The sequence below is a fragment of the Vulpes vulpes genome, chromosome 2 (assembly GCF_048418805.1).
Source record: "Vulpes vulpes isolate BD-2025 chromosome 2, VulVul3, whole genome shotgun sequence".
NCBI classification, from domain to species: domain Eukaryota; kingdom Metazoa; phylum Chordata; class Mammalia; order Carnivora; family Canidae; genus Vulpes; species Vulpes vulpes.
The window spans coordinates 124,446,901-124,465,345 of record NC_132781.1 but is presented as its reverse complement, the minus strand read 5'-3'; the positions used below and the strand labels follow the sequence as shown (position 1 = coordinate 124,465,345).

The 18,445-nt window shown below is 42.0% G+C and overlaps 1 protein-coding gene across 4 annotated transcripts in view; it reads right to left on the bottom strand.

Annotated features, from left to right (window-relative positions):
* SH3RF2 (SH3 domain containing ring finger 2) overlaps positions 1-11,920 on the bottom strand; it is a 133,281-nt gene extending 121,361 nt beyond the window's left edge. For all 4 annotated transcript variants that reach the window (XM_026018456.2, XM_026018449.2, XM_072749905.1 and 1 more), the window contains exons 1-2: positions 11,681-11,920; positions 10,047-10,530 (exon numbers count right to left, since the gene is read on the bottom strand). In XM_026018456.2, coding sequence (XP_025874241.1) covers positions 10,047-10,424 — 378 coding nt within the window. In that variant the 5' untranslated portion in view covers positions 10,425-10,530; positions 11,681-11,920. The remainder of the gene's footprint in view (positions 1-10,046; positions 10,531-11,680) is intronic.
* Between the last annotated feature and the right edge of the window lie 6,525 nt (positions 11,921-18,445).

Sequence of the window (18,445 nt, the reverse complement as noted above, 5' to 3'; positions counted from 1 at the left end):
CACCTTTACTAGGAGCTTACTTTGTCCAGACCCTGGCTAAGCACTTTACAGGTATCACCTTATTAAATCCTCCCAATAACTTGATGAGGGTGAGCTTTCTATTTCTGTTTTATAGTGATGATGCTTGGAGTTGCTCAGTAACTTGCCCAGAAGCCATAGTCAGTTCATGAATTGAGAGCTGTTGTCTCGAGTAACAGTATAGTCTTATTTACTTATTTTATTGGAAGACTAAGACCAGAAGCAGCAGAAAATTTGAATACATATTTTAAAAACAATACTAAAAAGCATATTCCTCTTATTCAGAAAGAAGTTTTAAAATATATATGTTACATATTATATAATATATATATACACACACACACACAAACACACATATGTACTTAGGGCAATGGAGAGTTATTGCTTAATTGGTATAGTTTCAGTATGGAATGATGAAAAGTTTTGGAGACAAGTAGTGGTGATGGTTGCACAACAATGTAAATCTATTAATGCCATTAAACTGCACACCTAAAATGACTGAAGTTATATATATATATATATATATATATATATATATATATATATATATATTACATAGAATTGGCAGCACGAAGGGTACAAGGGCCATGCTCCTACTTGAAATGCTGCCTTCCCCTTGACAGGATGAGCACTGGGTGTTATTCTGTATGTTGACAAATTGAACACCAATAAAAAATAAATTTATTTTAAAAAAAAGGCTGCCTTTCCTTCATGTTGGAGTTCAGGTCAATTCAGCTCATAACTCCAGTGGCAAATTCTTTTAAAGCCTCTTCCTTTCCTGTTACTGGTCTCCCTGTGACTAAATGTCAATTAACTCGAGATAATGTTTCTCCTAAGATCAAAGGATCACATAAAATTTGTGATATCTGACCTAAAAGTGTAGCCATATGTGCAGTGGCATTTCTTATGTTCTTAGGGTTAGCAATTCTTGAGCTCAGTGGTTTTGAGCTTGGCCCACTGTCTGGAGAGTGCTGTCACCCAAAAAGGTATTTAATAAGGTGATTCACATCTAGAAGATTTCAGTTGCTGCATGACTTTACATCTAATATAACGTGCTGCTCATTCCTCACCTAGCTCTCTAATGGCTTGATTCAGGAAGAATTCATTCTTGCATCATCAGAGTTATTCCGTGATTCCATGAAGCCAACCATAGACATGCTGTATTTATTTATTCATTCATTCACAAAGTATTTGGGGGTTCCTAAGACGGACCAGGCTGTGGGCTGGGTGCTCTGAGCACCCAGTATTGCGAGACAAAACAAGTTACCCATTCTCCTTGTGCTTGGATAAAAGACTGGAGAAATGACAGAGATTGGAGGTGAACTCAGCTACTATTTGAGTCCTGGAGTCTGAGCCCATGAGCATCTCTGATATGGGGTTGCAGTGGTGCGAGCTTTCAAGACAGAGCCTGGTACAGAGTAAGCACTCAGGACCAGTATATTGAATGTCCTGTCTTGGCTTCTGAGCCGGGGATCTAGAGCCGTTTGACCCTGAGGATGACACACAAATGCAAGTTGCAGAAAGCTGTTCGTGACAAATGGACTTGTCTGTCTTTCCTTGCCTGTGTCCCACCACTTACTTTGTGTGCACTGGCTGGCATTCCTACGTGCTAGGGTTATCGGGTATCCCAACCATTTCAATGGGAAAAAAGAGCTTTGTCTGCCAGTGAAGGGGAGACTCCTCCTAACTTGCTGAGTAAGTTCAGTTATCCCCTTGGAACACTGTATGGCTGTACTGAATCCATTAGGGAGACACAACTCATGGGCCACGAGATGACACGGAACCAGTGTGGCTGTGGAGAGTCTATACTACAGAGTGCCTGACATATGTCTTCCCAGTGGCAGTCTAAGGTTAGGTATCATCACCTGGTCTCTTCTGCTTCTGTTTCTTTCTCTCTCTTCTCCAACTTTGATTCTACTCCAGATGTCCCTATCCTGTCCTGTCTTTCTTAGCACCCATGTGCCCAGAACAGATGTTCCTTTTTCACTCTCTCCCCATGTCCTTCCTGACCATTGAAACACCTATATTTTCTAGGAAGTTTATTTTGATTGGCCAAACTTCACTTCCCTCAAACCGAACTACCTCACTGCTTCACATTTTAATAAATCATCATTTCTTGAGTCTAAGACTTCTTTGCCTTAACTGACCTTATGGAGTTATAATTTATACAGAAAAAAATGCACTACTCTTAAGAGTAGAGTCTGGTGAATTTAGACAAACCTATACACCATCATATAAAACATTTGCATCCTCCCCCAAGTCACTATATAATATAGTTTTGTCATTTCTAGAATTTTATATAAATGGAATCAGACAGTAAGTCAGACACTCCTTTTTCATATCTTAACATTTCTAAAATCGGATGTATCCTACAGTGAACACCTAACACAGTACTGTTTCCTTTTTCCTTTAAGTGCTATAACTAAAATGATAACATATCTTCTAATGGATAATATCTTTAAGTCAGGGATATATGCATGCTGTGTGTATGTATCACACATATGTGTATATATGTATATATACGTGTATATACATGTATACTGACTAGTTGGTTTTGCCACTAGACAGTAAGCACTGGCAAAGTGAGGATCTTAACTTTGCTGTGTTCCCATAGTGCTTAATGCTGGACACTGATAGGAGCTAAATAAACACTACAGAGGGTGGTGATAGTGAGTTAACAGTATTCCAAAAATATCTCCTAATGACAAGAACTTGCCTAAAACTCTTCTTGGAATGAGTCAGTAGTCTCTAACTACAATATGGGTTCTCTTTGCTGGCTTAGCTGCCTTTGCATTAGTATGAGACATTTTCCCAAATTTGTTACATGGACAATTAATATCATTCAAGGTATTAATAAAAGGGAGGAGAGGGGCACACCACTGTCAAAGAAGTCTGGGAAACATTTCTTATAATTTACCACTCAGAGATTCACACTTCACCAGCATGCTAAAAGTTCTGACAAGTGCTGTCACAAAGAATAAAAATGTTTAGCTCTGTTTTAAGCTTGGGTTTGTTTTACCCCAGAGCTTTAAGGACCATCTATCTATCCATAGATTGCTGAATACATGTTGTGAAAGACTGCTCTAATACAGACGCATGATTTAGAGAGAGAGAGAGGGAGAGAGAGAGAGAGAGAGAGAGAAGAAAGAAAAGGAGAAGACCAGGCAAGTGAGGAGAGCTGTATTTGAGCTGGTCCCAGGTCAGCCCAAAGCTACATAGTGCCATCTGTAATGGGAGAGATGAGGATGCTTTTTGTGAGTAAAAGGGCTGAACAAGCATTCTCCCTTGCGTCCTCGTAATCTCTCTTTATCCTATGAAGGGATGTGTGGGCAGGTAACCTTTCCTAAGAGGTAAGGAAAACAACACAAAAATATGTGTTGGCTAATCCCTTAGGTGACCTGCCCGGAGCGCTCTGTGTGGATAACTGAGGTTGCATCACGAGAGCCTGTTGCCCCACCCCTCTGCCTTGGCTGCCCTATGGGCGCTGAGCTGCTGTGTTTGTCCACACTTGAACCAGACAGCTTTAACTGATGAGAAAATAGAAAGAGGTAATAGGCTGGCTCCATAAAACAGAGAGGAGCCCGGCTGCAGGAATTACCCTGGTCATTCGAATGATGGCCAAGTCCTCCTCAAAAACAGCACTGACTCAATACATGAAGAGATGAAAGGAACTCAGACTGGGTGAAATCAGGCAGAGATGATAAGAAGTGTACAAGAGCTCCCTTTTCCATTTCAAAAAATATTTTAAACATCAGTAGACAGTAAAATAGACTTTCTTTTTCCTCCTGGTATATATGCCTATGAATTTTAACAGATATCTGGACTTCTATAACTGCCACCACTGTCAGGGTATAGAAGAGTTCCTTCACCCAAGAGAACTCCATTATGCTATCCCTTTCTAGCCACATCCTCTCTCACACCATCATCTCTGGCAAACACTCAGAACCATTATTTTCCATTACTATAGTCTTGTCTTTTTAAAACTCCCTTTCCAGGGATCCCTGGGTGGCTCAGCGGTTTGGCGCTTGCCTTCAGCCCAGGGTGTGATCCTGGAGACCCGGCATCGAGTCCCATGTCAGGCTCCCTGCATGGAGCCTGCTTCTCCCTCCTCCTGTGTCTCTGCCTCTCTCTATATATATATATCTCTCTCTCATAAATAAATAAATAAATAAATAAATAAATAAATAAATAAATAAATAAATAAATCTTTAAAAAAAAAAAAAACTCCCTTTCCTTTCGCTATCCCCTTTGCCTCATTTTTTAATGGAAGTCTCTGCATGGTTATGTGTGGGTGCAAAGAATTTCAAATCCCATGCCAGTAGACTTTCTCCTCTACTGTTGCTGTTTTGTTATTTTTCTGTTGCTAACATTTATCAGCATCTGTGATGTGCCAGGCATTCAGATTTTTACATGCATTATCACATTTTAATCTTACAGTAGCTTTATGATATATGCACACCATTATTGTCTCCATTACACAAATATGGAAACTGGGGGTAAAAGAGGTTAAGTGACCTGCCTAAGGCAAATAAATGAATCCCAGCATATACCCAGCTCCATCTGATGACATATTCTTAACATCCAATAAAAGGGAAGGGATTGTAACTAGGAAGGACGGATAGAGAGAGAGAGGTTGGGGGCAGAGCCAATTTGGTGCCATATGGTTTTTAGAAAGATAAGCAAATGTGTGTGAAGGTGGAGATCCATCAGGTCTCCTGATTTCACCACCTCAGCTCCTGTCTTTATGTCTTCTTCCACCTGTCACATGTAGTCCTTGCTGACCCAGGTGGCACCTGATTGATGTTTTCATGGGTTTCAGACAGCTTTAGCCCCCTTGCAAATTTAGCAGAAACCTCTGTGTCACAGGACACAGCAGCTAAGACGCAGAAAAGGAGCTGGATACCTTATGGTTTCAACTCAGCCTCAATTCTCTTGTGTGTTTTCTGACCTGATTTCTTCCCCCTCAAGGGCTTGCAACACCAGCTGAAGAAGTTTCTAGGACACAGCCACCTGGTCTGTGTGCTGAAGGCGGCAGGTGTGTTCTTGCTAAGCTGGGGCAAGCGAGACAGAAATGTGTGTGGTTAGCATGATGTGTAACAAAGATGGGAGAAAGTCTGGCCTTGCAATACCCAGGGCAGAGACATTTGTGTTGGGAATAGAGAGGCAGGAGACAGGAGAACTAGAGAAGTTAGGGATAAATCAGAGACACTGGGAAGTGGAAGCTTCTCGCCTCCAAAAAGGTGTTCATTTGGGCTTGTTATTTGGGGAAGTGAAGGTTGCTAGCAAGTTTTCTTCTGGAATCAGCTCCTAGCTCCTTAGGGGTCTTGGAAGTGGGCTGCCAGGCCAGTGCAAGCTGGGAAGAATCATGCATCTGAATCATAGCCATTGGTCATGTGGAGAAAAATCAAACAGTCCAGAAATCAGGGTACCAGGGACCATCTTCGGATGACACTCCATCAACAAGCAGGTCAAGGAGGACATGCAATTTAGAGTGAAAAGTACTGAGTCACTTCAATAACAATACCAGCTAACATTTACTGAGCACTAAGTATGAGCCAGTCGCCGTGCTAAGAGCTAACTGACATGAATCATCTCATTTATTTCTCCCAACAACTCTCTGAAGTAGGTAACTACTATTATCTCCAGTTCATGGATGGGGAATTGAGGCCCACAGGTTTAAGGAACTCACACAAAGTATACAACTACTGAGCAGCTGTAGCAGGATTTAAATTCTTATATTTTTCAAACCTAAGCTTGCAAATTTCACTACTTTCCTACCTGTATTAATTCAGAAATATTTCTAAAAATTCACATTGTGGGGAGGAAGAGAGATCAATTATTCAGGAGCCTGTAATATTCCTGAAGGCTTGCAAAGTTCCTTTGGCCTGACTGCCGCATGAAGGAAGCAATAAGAACCAGTGGGGTTTGCACTGCCAGGGGCTGTCCAAGAGTCTGTTGATCTTACCTGTTGGTTTGAAATAATTAAATGCTGTAGAAACCTCCAGCCATTTCTCAAGTTTTCTTTTTACCAATAGGCTTGGGAGCGTTTTGGACAGGTAGGCACAATGGACTGTATTTTTCTCTCTTGGGCTTGCATCATGAAGTGTGACTATTGGTTCCACCCTGGCACACTGGCTAGCACGAGAAGCACCAGGACTTTTTGAGCCAACAAAAAAGCTGGAAAGCTCATTTATTAAAAGAGCCTAGTGAGCAGAACAGACTTCAGGCTTTACGAACCCATAGGCAGGAACTCTTTCAGAGTGTGAGGTTAACATCGTGTCCTTGGGAAGAGGTGTTTTACAAAATGGTACCCTGCAACAACAGGTTATTTATGCCCTCTTTGGGGAGTACTTTATACTTAGTATCATCCTGGGCTGGACTCATCACAGACTCCAGTTCAATAATAATACCTATTACACTCTCCTGCGAGAGGACTATCACTTCTGTGTTTTTTTGGAATTCCTCATGCATGGCAGGGTACAATAAACAGTCAATAATAATGTTTACTATGATAATGATCTTCCAAATGCCTTTCATCTAAGGATCTCAAAGTGTTATGTAAACACTAATTAGTTAAGCCTCACAATGGTTCTCTGTTTTTATAATACATTTTCCGATTTTATAGAATTTTAAATTGAGACCCAGCAAACTTAAGTGGCTTGTCCCAAGTCATACAGCAGGTTTCAATGAATGATAATGATGATGCTATGCATTTACAGGGCATGTGTTTTCTAAGGCAATAAGCGTATGTTACAAAGATAATTTTCACACTATCCTGGAGGGAAGGGGTAGCAAGAATTATTAACTGTTGACTAAACTGGGTAAACTGAGGAGGCAGGGAGGGCAAGTAACTTGGTGAGGATTTGATTGAGGATGTAAGTACGTCCTCTGATTCTCAGGACAATGTGGCATCACAGACAATACTCAGTTCTCTTAACTGAGGGATGTATGCCTGCTTTTGCCCTTGCAGAAGAGATAGCTACATTTTTGGAAGCAGAGACATGCTACAGAATGACAGGCATATTTACATCCAGAAACAGGTTTGTTCATAGCCCCATTGAGAGAAGCAAAGGGGTGAGATGAGCCACTTCAAGTCAGGATGGCTCAGCAAATGACGGGAACGGGGGTGGCTGGTGGAGACTGCCAATTCTGTTCTCTTGCAGAATATCTTTACTAAGGCATGGGCTGCCTGAAAGCAGTAGCCTTCAACAGCCTACTTCTGTGTTCCAGCCCCCAGACAAGGACTTGGTCCAGTGTGGCTCAGATGATGGACACAACCCCGTCAATGGCACCTTTGTCTGATGTTACAGGTCCTTGGGAAAGAGTTCCAGGGACATGTAGTATCTTACCAGCTGTCTCTTACATATTACCACCTCTCAGTCCCACAGCTCCCTACGCCAGGAGGGGCCTGGGAATCTTCCACAGTTCAAAACCTCAGTCACCGTGGATACATTCCTTGCTACCTTTTCTTAACCTGGCCACATTAAAAAAAGATAAAAACCTGAACAAAAATATTCGAAGATGTCAGAGACTTCCTTCCTCCCAGTCTGGCGACACTTTCCTAGTGAGTGAGATACTCCACCAGGAGGCAAGTCAGACTTTGCTGGGTGGGGGGAGGGGAGAGGTTGTTGGGTCTTAGAAATTCAAAGGAGGATTTGCTGACCTCAGATAGAGCCCTATTCTCTACAAACAAGGCACTTGAGAGAAGTTTAGTGCCCTACCCCCACCCTGCCTTTTCCAAGCCTGTGGATTCTGATTGATGACTAGACCTTGGGCTAACAGGAAGCCTGCAAGAAGGGCACCAAGCCCTTTTCAGGAATGCAGTCACACATACAAGCACAATGGCAATAAAAAGTCTGCAGTGAAGAAATCACACCAATGCCCACTGCTTCCCGCTCACATTTTTGACACATTCCCCTACTACATGGGCAGCTTGGAGATGTAGGGAACAGAAGGAGGTGAGCCGCTGAAAGGAGTATTTTAGAAGTGTCCTGACTGCACATCATAAGCCTATTCTCCAGTGCGGGAAGGAATCTGAGAAGACCCTCCCACCCACTGTTACTCTTCACAACGGAGTTGGGGGGATTCTGCTGTTAGATTTAAAGCTGTTCAACACCAAAGAAACAAACAATCCAATCATGAAATGGGCAAAAGACACGAAGAGAAATCTCACAGAGGAAGACATAGACATGGCCAACATGCACATGAGAAAATGCTCTGCATCATTTGCCATCAGGGAAATACAAATCAAAACCACAATAAGATACCACCTCACACCAATGAGAATGGGGAAAATTAACAAGGCAGGAAACCACAAATGTTGGAGAGGATGCAGAGAAAAGGGAACCCTCTTACACTGTCGGTGGGAATGTGAACTGGTGCAGCCACTCTGGAAAACTGTGTGGAGGTTCCTCAAAGAGTTAAAAATAGACCTGCCCTATGACCCAGCAATTGCACTGTTGGGGATTTACCCCAAAGATACAGATGCATTGAAACGCCGGGACACCTGCACCCCGATGTTTCTAGCAGCAATGTTCACAATAGCCAAACTGTGGAAGGAGCCTCGGTGTCCATCGAAAGATGAATGGAAAAAGAAGATGTGGTTTATGTATACAATGGAATATTACTCAGCCATTAGAAATGACAAATACCCACCATTTGCTTCAACGTGGATGGACCTGGAGGGTATTATGCTGAGTGAAGTAAGTCAATCGGAGAAGGACAAACAGTGTATGTTCTCATTCATTTGGGGAATATAAATAATAGTGAAAAGGATTAGAAGGGAAGGGAGAAGAAATGTGTGGGAAATATCAGAAAGGGAGACAGAACATAAAGATGCCTAACTCTGGGAAACGAACTAGGGGTGGTGGAAGGGGAGGAGGGCGGGGGGGTGGGAGTGAATGGGTGACGGGCACTGAGGGGGCACTTGACGGGATGAGCACTGGGTGTTATTCTGTATGTTGGTAAATTGAACACCAATAAAAAATAAATTTATTAAAAAAATAAATAAATTAAAAAGAATAATGAAATGTAAAAAAAAAAAAAAAAAAGCTGTTCACTTTAGGTAAGACTTCACAGAAGGCAGCCTTGACTTTCTAAGTATGCCAGTAACCCAGGTCACAGCTTTCTGTGTCTGCTCTGATACACTGACTCCTGGGGTGACAGTGCACATAATCCTGCTGGACTCACAAGGACTGTGTCCCTCCTCTCAAGATGTGTCCTTAACACAGCTTCCCACAAAAGGCTTGCAGCAAGGTCAGATAGAGTCCTCAGGATCCAATCGCATGGCTGGATAGAATGATTCACGTTATCCAAACACCAAAAGAATTCCTATGATCTCCTGTGCACCACTGCCGGGCCTTTGTGGTTATGGCAGCCACCGAGGTGCATTTTATGTATGTTTGATTCATTTTGTAGAGTTAGACATCTGCAGGGCTCCTGTACACACGTGTTGTACTTCACAGCCCAGCCTTCCTATCAATCAGTCCACCCACAGATATGCTTTCCTCCTGCACAGTCTTTGGGTGTTCAAGTATCTTGATAACTTCGAACAGATCATGAATGAGCACTGTCATAATAGCGCTTCAGGACTGGAGGTGGAAAGATGGAGTTGGGTAAAATTAAAACAAAACCTGACATTTAACTTCTCAAAGATCTCAAAAGCAAAAAGCAGCTGGATTTGTTTTCTCTTTTTCCCCCTCCTCTGCACATTTCCTGTGCACTGGTTTGGCCTCAAATAGCAGAAGTGAAAGGTGAAAAATAATCACGAAGGCTTTCTTTGTGCTAGTACCTTCTAGACAAGCAGCATGGGGAGACCTCAACAATTCTAAGAATTTCTGGATGGATAAGATAGGCTCAGGATTCCACCAAGTTTCAGTAAAATGATCCCTGCCCATAGAAACTTCTCTCTGGGGAATCACTGGCAGCACTCATTGAAATGTAACTACAGGAAGATAATTCCTAGCTGCTGGTATACACAAATTCAACCTCCAAAGGGACACAATACGAACAAATAAGATCTTTCTTACCCCATCCATGTGGATTCTGATATTAGGCACCAGTCGGAAAGGGCTGGACTGCAGACCTCTGGGGTTAGTCCTGCTTTTCCTGCTGTCCTGCAAGGTCAGCACACCAGGCCTGCGGAAGGAGCCCCCTCTTCCAGAGCTCTGCCCTGAGCGAACACCATCTAGAAGACGCACGAGCAGCAGGTTGGCTGGCAGAGCCTCGATGCTGCAAAACACCAGGGTCCTGCATTCGGGGCACCTCAGCTCCTTGTGGGCCTTGAAAATCCTCTGGAGACATGGTTTGCAGAAGGTATGCTGGCAAGGGAGGACTTTGGCTGTGACGTCGAGCTTTTCAAAGCACACGGGGCACTCCAGAAGATCAAGTAACGTCAAATCATCCATTTTATTTTAAAACTCCAAACCTGATCTGGAGGGGCAAAATCTGCATGGTAGGGTGAGCTGAGCCAAGGAGGCAGATCCAGTCTCTTGGGAGTGTCAGAATTCCTGCCTGTGTGAATGAGAAAGGAAGAGATGAAGAAAATGGGACTGCTCTGAGAGGTATATCCCACCTACATAGAGGCAGTGTCTCATAAGGTAGTTTGCAAGTACTTTGTTCCAGCACCCAAGTTTCAAATGACTCATTCTGATTCAGTGCTAGCAGGTATGAGGCTCAACTCCTGCCTGCTGGAGGATCTCAGGGAGCATTCTCCATGGTGACTGACTACTTACTCATTGCTTCTCTGTGTGGAAGCAAGAGCAAGGAGACAAAACTGGCTGGTTGAGGTGGCCTGAGGGCTCAAAGGGGGTTCTTTTCCCCACCAGACAATCAGTTTCAGTTCTCACATCAAGGGCGCCCCCAAAATGCAATTTCTGTGAAGTCATCTAGTCCTCCTTCTTCCCCTAGGTTTATCTGTTATCTGCAGCACAGACAAGTTTATATAGACAAGTTTATCTGAATTTCATGCAGATGTAGGATTAGCTCCTTCATTATGCATCTTCCCCCATTAGTTTGTTCTAGCAACATATGAGAAAAAGTTCTATGAGAAACACATTTTCAAAAATTGTTTGCCTTAACCACAGGCCAGGATGCTTGGAAGCTTTTTTCCCCCCTCCTTCTCTCCTTTCGTCCCTCCCTCCATCCCTTTCTTCCTTCTTTTCTCCCCCCTTCTCTCCTTCCTTTTCTTCCCTGATTATTCTAGCCTCAGAGACAAGATTCCTCCCACAGGGTGAAGTCACACAGCCTGTTTAGTTACTTTGACAAGTGTTCTCAGTTTCATCTGAAACAGATCCCAATTCTGGACTGTGGTCACAACCAACAAAAATCAAGATGGAGCAATGTATACAGGTGTGAGTGTGTGTGTGTGTGTGTGTGTGTGTGTGTGGTCTGAAAACATCCTTATTCCAGAAAGTTTCCTTTTAGACGTCTGAAAAGAAGTGTCCAGTTGAAAGAGGTCTCCCAGGAAGAGGTCACCTGTCCCTCACAAGTGCCAAAATTGTGCACAGCAGCCCCGGAGGTTTGGGAGGTACAGCCCAAGGGCGGGTGGCCCGCCAGTAAGCAAAGCAGACATGACACACCAGGAGGAGAGAGGGTGCCTTGCCTTCCTGAGACAACTCTCCCAAGGTGTCAGTTCTGGGGAGATGTGGGGGGGGGCACTAACCTTGAGCACAGAACCCCAGCTGAGTTCAGCTCAGCGCAATCCTCCATCCTCGGCTTGGCCAGGCTCCCTCCAACTCGCTTCCTTTTCCCCAAGAGCCGCTGCCGCGCTTTGAAAACTTTAACAACTCTGAGTCTTACTCATTTCAAGGATCGCCTTACTCAGCCCTGTTAACGCTTTCACTGCCTGGCAGGCAGCAGCGCTTTTCTCGGGAGTTCACCCTCTGCTGCCCATCGTTCCTTTGTGTAACTGAGTTGATTTCTGGGAAAAGATTAGAAGGGACAAAATATAAGCCAGCCCCTAAGGCTAAATATTTGCAGTTGATATTTTCACTTTTCTCACTTTGTCTCCTATCCCAGAAGTTGAAACATGCTCAGTTTATAAACATGCTAAGATGACTGTGTGTATTTTAAACCTTTATAAGGATTTGCTGAAAAGGTCAAACATATTAACGGTAGCTATAACAGAGATAAGCCCACCACCTAAAAAGTACTGCTCCTTGAAAAGCAGTCAGTCCTTGAATTTGTACATTTGAGATGGACCTTTAGTGATCTCTTTTGCTCAATCTCTTTAAATTAAAAAAAAAATCGTATCATGGTAGTACATGTACACCTTTGAAAAATCACAGCACAGAAGGGTTTTGAAGAAGGAATGGTTTCAGTCTCTCTCCCTGCCCCATGCCTGCTGGAATCTTTCTATAACTCCAAATAATACTAATACTTTGATGTCTTGATTCATCTGTAACACATTTCATGTAAAGTTACATAGTTATTTCATAAAGTAAATACTCATGATAATCTTACCCCAGAGTAGCCCTTATCTGTGCTAAGCACTGTTCTACTTTACCTATATAACTCACTTAATCCTGTTAGTAAGCCAGTAATACACTACACTCTTCTTTACCCTCATTTGCAAATAAGGAAACTGAGACACAGAGAGGTTAAATAACCCATTCCAGGAGTCACAGCCAGCAAGAGACAGGTGTCCCGTGCTCCGTACTACCATGTCCTATGGTAATACAGCTTTAAGGGGAGGAGATAGTTGGAGGGAGCTAAACCGCATCTGGGGATGGCAGAAAGTCAAAAGATAATGACCCAAGCTGACCAATCAACTTCCTTTGCAGATGAGGCAGCTGTGCCCAGAGAGATCAAGAGATTCCTTCAAGTTGCCCAGTAATTTAGGGGCAGAACTGGGACTAGAAACTGGTATTCTTTTTTTTTTTTTTAAACTATATCTCTTCTTTCAACTTAAGGATGGCAGTTCTTTATGATGCAGAAAGCACTTAGCTACAGCTCCATGGGAATATCTTAAGAGGGGAACAAGACGCCAGATAACAGGTGGTGGTGGATTACATGTTTTACAAAATTTTTCCATGTTATTTCTGAAAAAGCAAAGATGCATGGAGCTCACAACATAGGAGAGCTTTAGGATGCAGCAGATGAAGTCATCTGTCCTCTGAGCACAGAGACCTGATTTGAGTACATGCCAATTTCAGAAACCATTTTCAACTCTTTTTCTCATCTCTCTTTATGAAGGTTTTTTTGGGCTTCCACAACATCAAATCCAATTCTGTTGCCTGTTCTCCTTCAATTAATTTCCACTTTTATAAATTCTATGCTCATCAGGAAGTCTCTTATCTTTGATGTCTTGATTTATCTGTATAAAGATAAATCTGTCCCTTACTTTGCTGTCCCTTACTTTTTCCCACTTGGTAAAGCTGAGCCCTCTCCTCTGTGAGCTGCTCTGCAGACCCCTCACCCTCTAGAAAGGTCTGCTCCAGTGCTATAACTCCTGCTGCAGAGGTGAACAACATCCTTCCTCTTTCCCTCTCTTGTTCTTAAACATATTCTACCTCCCTTAGATGCCCAAATTTGCACCACATGAACATGGACACACATACTTGCATAAAGACAAAAGTACACATAACCTTAAGAGTAACATTTGCAAAGTACTTGCTATATATCATGGACCAGTGCTAAGACTTTAAACAGATTATCTCATTAAATCTTCCCAACCACCCAATAAGGTAGGTGCCATAACTTTCTTAGGATTACAAAGCTTCTGATCTGAACCCAGGCTGGCCCAATCCCAGTGTTCCTTTCCATTGTTGCTTCCCACATTATAAAGTCCTGGACGTGCCGTAAGTATACCCATATCTCTTTATTGTGTAAATCCATTCACATTTATATATGTCCATATGTACACACGAGCTGATCTCAGAGCCAACCTAAAACAAAATGATACAAAATGCCCAGTCTCATGCATTTCCATGCCATTGCGTGACCAGTTGTCTCAAGTAGCTTCGAACTCTCCTATCCCTGACAAAACTCAAACACTAGCTGCATTCCAGGAAGGCAAGATAGATCTAGTAGGTTGCTCTGCACTATCTGACAACTGAAGATTCAGCAGAATACAAGTGTGATGGTAGATTCTTAGGTGCTAGTGAAAGACAGAGAAAGTTTACACTGAACAGGAGTGGTCTTTTAGCACCTCTTAATTCACACCTTGTAGGTGGTCCCCACCACCACCCACGTATGAGGTTAGTCTTGGTAGAAACTTTTGAAGCTTTTGAAAAAAGGGAGAGTTTTAAATGAGGATTTCATCCTGGCTTACCCAAATGCTACCTTGGCATCAAATCAGATGAACAAGTAGTCCTCAAAAATAAACAAAAAGGTGAACTATGTATCCCTTCCCAGACTCCAGGCTCAGGCCACCACCTCTACTGCTCCCACCCTGAATCAAAACTCCTGTTTATATCTGTACTGGTATATAATGATTACACACTGTACTTTTTTATTTTTTAAAAAGATTTTATTTATTCATTCATGAGAGATATATATAGAGAGAGGCAGAGGGAGAAGCAGGCTCCCTGCAAGGAGCCTGATGCGGTACTTGATCCCAGGACCCCAGGATCACTCCCTGAGCCAAAGGTAGACACTCAACCACTGAGCCACCCAGGGGCTCCACAGACTGTACTTTTTCAATACCTTTGTGATATTTATGAGTTTCTGCTGTTTGTATTTACAAATATATCTCCATTTATGTTAAACAAACTCCATCCCCAAATTTGTTCATATTGTTCCCCTGTTCATAACTCTTCAGTAGGTTCCAATTGACCTTAGATAAAATCTAAATCCCTTTTGTCTTACCAGGCCCTGGCTCCTGCCTGCCTCAACTTACTGCACATCTCCCCTCACCCACCCACACTAGTTCCACTGGCTTTTTCTCTATATTCAGGACAGTTTCAGTTTTTCCACTGGAATGCATTTGTTTATGCGCTTTGTCTGCAACATTTTCTAGTTACACTCTTCCTCCTCCTCTCTTCCTAGTTACTCTTCCCGACCCTTTGCTTTTTTAAACCCCTCCTCTGCAAGTTTTAGTTTAAACGCCACTTCCTCAGGGAAGCCTTTCTTAATTCTCGCGACTAGAAAGTTTATCATTCTACATTTATCCTTCATAGCAGTTATCACAATCATAATTCAGTAATTATAATGATTTACTGCCTGATTCCCTAAACAGACAAGCTCCAAGAAAAGCAAGGTACTTATGTGTCTTGTCACTGCTCTTTGCCTTAAACCTAACACAGTGACTGGCATGTGGCTGATGCTTAATAAATGCCTTGAATGTTTCACTAATGAATGAATAAATGAATAAACTGTGTCTGGGCGTATGTATACCAAACTGTTTTTTGTTTTATGAGTAGGCCCTATGCCCAATATGGGGCTTGAACTCACAACCCTGAGATCAAGAGTCCATGCTTTGTGCACTGAGCCAGCCAGGTGCCTCCCCCACAAACTGTTGATAATGGTTTTACCTTGGACACTTCCTGGGTGCCACTTCGAATATTCTTAGCCTCATCTCCTAGGCTAAGGAATTTGGCCAGATTCAGGTGTACGCTACCTGGAAGTGTCTTTCCTGACATATATCTCTTGCCTCCTGCCCTGCAGCTTCTCTGGTGTTGCAATATGGGATAATTCTGGGAGCTTGCTCTATACTCACATGTGCATGATCCAGGACCATCCTGGACTAATGGTAAATCTAAGGAGGACTAAAGGAGGATAAACACTTCCTCCTTTCATCTTTTGGAGTAGGCAGTCCTGAGATTTCATAAGGTTTTTCATAAGGTTCTGTGTGATGAGTACCATTCAACTATTGAGTGGCTAATGCAATAATGTACCTTTGTATTGTTTCTTCCTCATTCTCTGTATCACTCCATCCCTAACCCTTGCTCTCAAATTAACTACCTTAAAGCAAGTAAGCAGCAAGCAAGCCTTTGTTTCAGGCTAAGACAGTTTCTTTCAAATTTAAAATTAGAGGGATCCCTGGGTGGCGCAGTGGTTTGGCGCCTGCCTTTGGCTCAGGGCGCGATCCTGGAGACCCGGGATCGAATCCCACGTCGGGCTCCCGGTGCATGGAGCCTGCTTCTCCCTCTGCCTGTGTCTCTGCCTCTCTCTCTGTGACTATCGTAAATAAATAAAAATTAAAAAAAAAAATTAGGTCACAAAACAAGTGTGCATTTTTTGTCAATCAAATTTACTTATTTATTGGAATTATAATTTTAGAGTTATGCTGTTTTCATTTGACTGGCTCTTATCCCTTTGGTGATCTCAGGATCTTTGCCCTAAAGTTAATCATTTGTAAGGCAATCCATAAACCCACCAAAAGGGTTCAAGTAATTGGAAACCTAAAGCATTGTAGCTGAAGGGATCATGAAGACTTTCTTAACTGTTACTGGACTCTTGTTGGTGGAGCCCAAGTTTTGTACTTCTTTGCTCTCTTTCCTCAGTATCTAGTATAAATTCGGAAATGTTTTCAACATTTAAATGAAACTTCATTTTAATCCGTTTCTCTGACACTAAATTTGTCCTGGTGATTTTGGTTTTCTAACGATACTAGGAAACCTTTGGAACTATTCAAGGAGAGAAATGATTGGAGGAAAGTGGGAAACTTTCCAATAGTAGAAAAATGAAGAAAAGTGGAATGGCAGGGTTTGAATGGCTATGAGACATTCTTTCCTTCTTTGAAAGATGCAGGCCTGGAATGAAGTTGACTGTGACATTTCCTCTCCAATCAGGAGGATGTCTGTAGGTGAAGAGTGTATTTTCAGATATTGGTGTGCAGTAACTAGACCCAGAGTAAAGTGACCCAAATTCCTAGCAAGGATAACTCCATCCCACATTTTCTAGAGATGACTTATGGTCCTTAAGTTTAATGAGAAACCAGCAGTCAAGGACATGGTTTTAATCCAACAGATCTGGTTTGGATCTCAGCTTTGCCACTCACTAGATAGGAAACTTGGGCAAATTATTACATTCCTCTGTTCCTTGAATTCCTTTTTTTTCTTTTTTAAAAGATTTTATTTATTTATTCATGAGAGACACAGAGAGAGAGGTGCAGAGACACAGGCAGAGGGAAAAGCAGGCTCCATGCAGGGAGCCCCACGTGGGACTCAATCCCGGGTCTCCAGTATCATGCCCTGGACTGAAGGCAGCGCTAAACCGCTGAGCCACCCAGGCCGCCCCTTAAATTACTTACGTATAAAATGAAGTTACTAATAGGACCTATCTCATTGATTTGTTCTGAGGAGTCAATGAAATGATGCATACAATAAATGCTTAATAGATGTAAGATTCTTCTTAAGTTTCTTTTTTTTTTTTGCAAGCAGGTCCCATAAGAGAACCAAGAGCCATCTTCTCTAATCCAAACTAAACCCAAAGAAGAACATGCCAGACCATGTGGTTGGTCAGTTCTTTATGGACAAAGATACTCTAATGCAATGAATCCCTAACTTCAGTCATTTGCATCCTATCTTTGTGCTGTTTGCCAGACATTTACTGAGGCTTTCTCCTTGTAATCAGAGGAGTGAAGTAGAAGGTGGTAACTTTCTTACTGCGTGAGTCTGTGTTAACCATTTTGTGTTAGGGGTGTATCATAAAGGAAATACAATGACTACGAAGAGCCAACTGAAGGCCAGAACCTTACCCATATTCTGTGCCATAAATGGTGGCTCACCACCTCTGCATTTAGTGGGGGACTCTTACTTGTATTTCTTACTCTTCATTTTCAACAGAAGATAATAATCTACTAAAATAGTTGTATTCTTTCGGCTTTAAGATAAGGCAATTCTAAAGGCAGTTGTGTGAAAAAAGAAAGTAGGAAAAGTAAGTTAGAATGCATCTTACCATTCTATTAATATTAAATAAATAATTCAGCTGGCCGAATCTAAGTGAAGTATGTAGTAACTTACTGTGTTGTACCAATGTCAATTTCCTAGTGTTTATACTGTACTATATAATAAGATGTTACCATTGGGGGAAGCTAGTTAAAGGATGTAAGAGACTTCTCTGTATCATTTTTGCAACTTTTTGCGTTCATGGTTATTTCAAAATATAAAGTTAAAAAAAAGAAAAAAGAAAAAAACCAGTAAATGTGCAAGTATTTGCATATTTGCATCAAAATCTTGCAAATATGTCCCTACCCTTTGACCCTAAAATACTACTTCTAGAGATTTATACTAATGTAATAGATATATACCCAACCATGTCCCTCATTTAATTATTTATAATAGTGAAATGTTAAAAACATTGTTAATGTTCAACAGTAGCAGAGCAGGTAAATAAACAGGGATATATATACACACACTCAAATACTATACAACTATATAAGAAATGATAGTGGAGATGTATATTTCATGACATGAAGGGCATTCATAATTAACTAAATATGGAAACTTACAAGCTGTATGAGCCCAAGTTATTAAATAATAAT